This window comes from Dipodomys merriami, unplaced genomic scaffold (genome assembly GCF_024711535.1).
Source record: "Dipodomys merriami isolate MVZ:Mamm:240054 unplaced genomic scaffold, mDipMer1.0.p SCAF_3426, whole genome shotgun sequence".
NCBI lineage: Eukaryota > Metazoa > Chordata > Mammalia > Rodentia > Heteromyidae > Dipodomys > Dipodomys merriami.
In genome coordinates, this window is record NW_027204967.1 from 11,877 (window position 1) to 18,722 (window position 6,846).

Sequence of the window (6,846 nt, forward strand, 5' to 3'; positions counted from 1 at the left end):
CTCAGCCCTGTTGGGACCTAGGAAGGTGTTTACCTGCAGTATTCAGGGTAGCCAAGGAGACCAGCTGCAGGGCGTAGGAGTGAAGAAGAGAAGAGTCCCCATGTTCTGACTCAGGTGAATACACAAGCCAGAATCTAGCAATGACTTCCTAAGAACCTTGATGTGGGGGGAAGAGTTAGGAAACAGATTTGTTTACCTGAACACGGGTATGAAATTTCTCCCAGGGTCTAAGGTTAGAAGATTGACAAATCTTATCCAAAGTATTGATTCAGAAAAAAAAAAAAAACACACATTTCAAATTCAAGGTTACAAGTTAGAACACACTGTTTCAAATCCTAGTTAGCTATTCAGATAACTATCATAAAGCAGCTCAAGTCTGACCTGAAGAGCCCCATAAGACTGCCGGTCCCTGAAGTTTCACAAACTGACTCAGTCTGCATCTTGTTCCACACAGAATGGGATGGCTTCAGTCTCTGGTGCTCTGCACCCTGGCTGCATGCTGTGTGGCTAGGTCTCCACCCCAGCCGGCCCTGAACCCCTTACCCCAGCAGGCCCAGAACCCCTCACCTTTGGTTTCCCGGGGCTGCAATGACTCGGATGTGCTGAGCTTCGCAGGCTTTGCCCTGCAGGACATCAACAGAGAACAAAAGGATGGCTATGTGCTGAGCCTCAACCGAGTGCATGATGTTTGGGAAGAGTATCAGGTAAATAATAGCCTCCCTCCCCCATTTCTATGGCAGGCATTGAGCAGGCTTTAGTGTCTAGTCATGGAGTGGGAACCAAGAAATACAAGTTGGCAGATGCTTACCAAGTTGGAAACCCTGCTAAACTTGTTCTGTCTACCTCTGCCAGAATGTGCTACAATATTCTCCTTGTTGCTAGGAACAAATGTAACAGTTCTGCTCCTCTGACTCCTAGTGAAGGTTTTTTTTTTTTTACAACTTATAAAGGATCCATTCTTGGTGGATTTCTGTCTCATGTGGAGTGTGGTGTGTTTATCCTTCTCATAGGACGACGTTGGAACTCTGTTTTACCTCACACTGGATGTGTTAGAGACTGGCTGTCATGTGCTTAGCAAGAAAGCATGGAAGGACTGTGATGTGAGGACCCTTCATACTTCGGTAAGTGTTTGTTGTTAGGGGCTCAATAGGATGAAGAGTTTCAATGTTCTTCTTTATAATCATCTGGGCAAAGTGTCTGTGTGCTTATTCTAAGGCTGTAGACAGAACCAAGTTTAATCAGAGGAATTTGTGAGAAGTCATATTAGCATAATGCTGTGCAGAGTATAAAAGCTGTCCCCCAGATTGTCTTTTACCTTCTGTGGGCTCTGAACCAGTGTTTGAGTTGTGAGAAGACCTGAGATAAGGAATCTGGATGTGGGATTAAGGTCAACATCAGGAGAGAGGGATCAGGGGAGGAGGGAGAGGGAGGAAGAGGTAGGGAGAGGGAGAGATTTTAAACTCATTTTGTTTTGTTTAATAAACATTAATAATGAGGTTGGAGAAGAGGAAAAGGGATGGTTTACTATGGGAGTGGTCTCTCAGAGACACCATGGATAGCTTTCCTGGAATCATGGAACCTAGAGCACTCAGAATCAACCCTTCCAATGGTGACATTGAAGAATCTTAAAATAGTCCGTTTCCATTTGATTTTGAACTATCCTGGAATTATTTCCATGGATGGATACGAAATGGTGGCATGAGCACAAGATCATGTTTAGAAGTAAAAAAAATTCGGCTCTCTTTGCTAAAATGCCTCATACTGACAACTCTGAGTAAGAGTGTACTGACTCTGACATGATAGTAGTTGAGTTCTCACCCAGGTAGAGTTCAAAACAGAAGCTCATGTTCAGAAGGGGTTCTATTGTAGGATGATCTGGAGATTCCTCTTCAATGCCATGACACAGACAATGCTATCATTAACTTGTGGCTTTCAGAGTCCCCCATGCTCACCAGCATTAAGTCACTGACAAAGGAAGAACATGGGAGAACAAGGAAAATGGGCTGGACCTGGAAGTGGTAGCACAGTTTCCTTCCCAGGTCTGTTTGCCTTCTGGTGGCTAGAACTCAGTGGTTCACACTTACTAGAGAGGGATGCTAGAGAGCCTGGTGAAGAACTGTTGGGAAATGGTTCAGCAATTCTCTGGTCAACACAGTGTTTTGTTTGTAAGTTTCTCATTACTTGAAAATGAAATCTTCAAATTCCACTTGAGGTTGGGGGGAAGTGTATTTTAAAACCTCATGTTTCCATCTACAATATCATAAAATGTATTTATTGGTTCCAGGTTTATGGCCGATGCAAAGCAATGTTTTATATTAATAAGCCAGGAAGGGTTCTCTATACACCTGCCTATAACTGTACTCTTCGTCCAGGTAAGAGATTGTGATGATTTTTGTTAATTTTAATAAAAGAAGAAAAGAGTTTAACCAGAACTTTGTTGAAAGTATATAGGCTTTCTCCTCCCTTGCAATTTTTTTTTTTGCATGTCAGTACTGAGGCTTGAACTTGGGGCTTTAAACTCTTACTTGGCATTTTTGCTCAGGCCTGATGCTCTACCATTTGAGCCATACTTCTACTTCTGTTTTATGCAGTTAATTGGAGATAAAAGTTGCTTGTTTTGCCAGGCGCTGGTGGCTCACGCCTGTAATCCTAGCTACTCAGGAGGCTGAGATCTGAGGATCGCGGTTCAAAGCCAGCCCGGGCAGGAAAGACCGTGAGACTCTTATCTCCAATAAACCACCAGAAAACCGGAAGTGGCGCTGTAGCTCAAGTGGTAGAGCGCTCGCCTTGAGCTGAAGAGCTGAGGGACAGTGCCCAGGCCCAGAGTTCAAGCCCCACGACCGACAAAAAAAAAAAAAAAAAAAAAGTTGCTTGTTTTTTTTTTTTCTGTCCATGCTAGCTTCGAGCTGGGATCTGCGGATCTCATCTTCTTGAGTAAAGCTTACAGGTGTGAGCTACTAGCACCCAACCAATACTTGATTTCTATTTTTTCCAACTCCAGTTATTCAATACTTCCAGTATTTGCCTTGCTAGTGAACTTCAATGTGTGATGCTCGTCTTTCCAGAGTGAATCTTCCTAAATCATCTTCAATTTCTCCATATTTATTTCCTGCATAAAATCCTACCTTTTCAATCTTAACATAACTGGCACATCATCTTACAATTTGTCCTCAGGCTCCTTTGCCATCATTTCCCTGACATCCCATTCAATTGGAAACATTATTATCTGAATATATATTGCATTTTCTAATCTGTATTTTGCCTGTGCCTCTCCCCGAACTGAGCATATCCTTGATGACTTCTGCCCTTGGAACTCATTCTCTTCTTTAAGGAATACCATCAACACTTTTCCCCCCATTTCTCCATAATGCTTTCTAGTCAAGAATGTGTCAGGGCTCCCTTGTTACACATGCTTATAAAACCTTGGTTAAACCACTAATGAAACATAGATAATGCACTACCTTGATGTAGAGTCTTGTATCCTCTATTATCCCTCTTTCTCCTTGCTATCACTCATTCCTTTCAGGTTTAAGGAATCATTAGCATTGTTGAATATATAAATAAGCTAAGAATAAGCTTGAAATGAATGACATTCGAAATATACATATACATTCATTTTGGATCTTTTCTTTTCGTGCAAAGGGAAAGTCCATGAATGTAAGCATTCATAGTATGGGGAAATAGGATGTAGACACTTATCAAAACTCTCTCTGTGTGTGTGTATGTGTGTGTGTGTGTGTGTGTATGTCTATGGGTATGTGTGACAGAGAGAGAGAAAAAGAGAGATTCCTTGCAGATCTTATTAAAATGCACATTCTGATTCTGTATGCTTGGCAGGGCCTGAGATTCTGCATTTTTACCCTCCGGGTGATAATGATGCAGCTGGTTTCCTTGCCAAGGCAAAAGAGCAAACCTTTCATTAGCCACAGCTGAAGGTTCCTGGCTTTGAAGAGAAGACTAACTTAAAATGAATTAGAGAACAACTTATAGTCTTAGTACTGTATGATGGTCATAGTTATCAGAACTATGAGAGTCAGGAAATGACGGGTGATAATGCAGGAATGACAAGCGGTGGATCTAACTCTTCCATAATCTTTCATAGTCTCCCAATATACAGCCAATATATAATCCTTTTCTTTCCTTTCCCTTCCTTCCTACTTTCCTTCCTTTCTTCCTGTGCCAGTCTTGGGGCTTGACCCAAGGCCAGGGCATTGTCTCTGAGCTTTTTATTTTTGCTCAAGGCTAGTGATCTACCACTTGAGCCACAGCTCTACTCTTGGCTTTTTGGAGATAACAGTCTCACAAATTTTCCTACTCAAGGCTTTGAACTGTGATCCTCAGATCTCAGCCTCTTGAGTAGATAGGATTACAGGTATGAGCTACCTGTGACCAGCTTGAACAATGTGTTTCCTGTGAAAAGCTTACAGGTAAAATCCGTAGCCTGATATACTAGCAAATTATCTTCCATCTCCAGCTCTTCCCAGACACTATGGCTATTCATCAATGTGATCATTCTTTCTAGTCACAGTGGTTCAACCAATTTGGTTCTGTCTCACCTGCATTTTCTAACCAAAGGGAAAGGCTTCTACCTTCATTTTTATCATCTTCTTATTTTATAAGCATTTACTGAACATTATGTGTTAAAAGTTATGGTATGTTTTAAGCACCAACTAACAAATAAGACATGGCAACAATGAAATCCCAACCTTTTAAAGGCACCCAGTATATAGAGGCAATGGTAAGAAATTACACTGAACTGGGAAGGAGGTGTGTCATATTAATATACTGTATTATGCATCTTAAAACAAAATTTCTAGAGTATATACATTTGCGGTAAGTGAATGTTTTGCTTGATTTCTTTTGTTATTATGAAAGAAATAATGCTCATTAGAGAATACGCATTTCCAGGAGATTCTTTTCCAGAAAATATTTTTCTTCTTTTATTATTATTATTATTCTGTGTGTATGTGTGTGTCTGGATACTGTTCCTTAGTTTTATCACTCGAGACTGGCACTTGAGCTACAGTTCTACTTCTGGATTTTTTTTTTGTGGTTAATTAAGAGATTAGAGTTTCATGGACTTTTCTGCCAGAACTGGCTTCAAACCATAATCCCCAGATCTCAGCATCCTGAGTAGCTAGGATTACAAGAATGTGCTACACATGCCCAGCTTGTCTTTCTCTTGTTTTTTTTTTTTAATATTTCTTTTGGTAGTACTAGATTTTGAACTCAGTCCTTGTGCTTCTTAGACAAGTGCCTTACTCTGTGAGGAACATTTTCATCCCTGAAAAGATCTTTCCCACTCCATCCTCATTAACACTGAATAGTATCTAGTTTGTTCAATCTTGGCCTCTGTTATTTTCATGACTTATGAAAATAAATTCCTCTCGTTGGCATCAACAGTTTCTCGAAGAAAGATTCATACTATGTGCCCTGATTGCCCCAGCCCCACCAACTTGTCAGACCCCGAGGTTCTGGAAGCTGTGACTGAGTCTCTTGCAAAATTCAACAGTGAGAGTCCCTCGAAGCAGTACTCTCTCGTAAAAATCACCAAGGCCTCTAGCCAGGTAAGGCTAAAATGACAAGGTCAATTATGCAAACAATGGATCTCATCACTGTTGCTATAATTTCCTAAGGTCAGCAGAAAATATCCTGGTTCTCCATTTCTTAAGAACTCCAGAACCTGGGGCTGGGAAGGTGGCTCAGTGGTAGAGCGCTTGCCTTGCATGCCTGAGGCCCTGGGTTCAATTCCTCAGCACCACATAAGCAAAAAGAAAAAAGCCAGAAGTGGCGCTGTAGCTCAAGTGGTAGAGTGCTAGCCTTGAGCGGAAGAGCTGAAGGACAGCGCCCAGGCCCAGAGTTCAGGCACCATGACCGGACCCCAAAAAAAAAAAAAAAAAAAGAACTCCAGAACCTTTCTCTATATTTCCTCCTCTGGTAATCTGTTGGACACTCAGTCATGTTTTCATCTTTGTTATCCCATGGCACGTCTGTGCATATCCCATGACCTGATTTTACTTCATTGGTGTTAAGATGTAAAATGGATTCATTGTCTTCAATAGAGGGGTCTGTGTAGGTTCACTATTTACTGCTATGTGCTCAGATCTGACTTAGCAAGATGACTTTTATTCCATGTTAGGGCCTGAGGCAGGTACTGAATTTTCTGGGTTAGAGATAATGGAGACTCATTTGTATTTTGGATTATGTTGCTATCTCTCATGTAATATATATTTTCTCTCTTGTATATAGAGCATGTATTTATATACACTAAAAGACAGCTATTTATGAAGAAAAATAAGCTCACCCACTAAGGGAAAATGTTTAGAATTTAAGAATTTAATGAAGGTGTAGTGATTGTGTTTTCTAAATACACAAATCATGGGGCATGTTGGACTCCTGTGGGGTCTTGCAGGGACAGTGGATTTGTGTCTTGTGGGGCAATATGTTTGTGTGGTAACACAAACATATTGTGTCTGGGCATTGGAATTGTTTCTGTAAATCTAATGCTGCCAAGTAAAAGGCTTGACTTTAACATATCAACCCTGTCTCATAACAGTGGGTGTTTGGCTCTGCTTACTTTGTGGAATATTTAATCCAGGAGTCACCATGTACCAAGTCCCAGGAGAGCTGCTCACTGCAATCCCTAAACTCTGTGGTGAGTATATTTGAATATTCTTGCTTATTGTCATAATTTAGATGATCACTAAATGTGTTTAACACAAATTACACAAAGTATGAGATACTCCTCTTCCCCTCAAGAAGCAATTACCTATTTAGAAATTAGGCAGACCCAAAGATGGTGGCCAGTGGCTTCATGGAGGCAATTCTAGCTAATATGGGATGTGG

The 6,846-nt window shown here is 41.0% G+C and overlaps 1 protein-coding gene across 1 annotated transcript; it reads left to right on the forward strand.

The window, feature by feature from the left end:
• Positions 1 to 332: 332 nt before the first annotated feature.
• Positions 333 to 6,655, forward strand: LOC138803602 (fetuin-B-like; the record flags this gene model as incomplete). Its single annotated transcript, XM_069987668.1, has 5 exons — positions 333 to 704; positions 1,011 to 1,121; positions 2,285 to 2,372; positions 5,404 to 5,567; positions 6,557 to 6,655. Coding segments are annotated over exons 1-5 (711 nt in total), but the record flags the coding sequence as incomplete, so codon positions are not given.
• Positions 6,656 to 6,846: the final 191 nt, after the last annotated feature.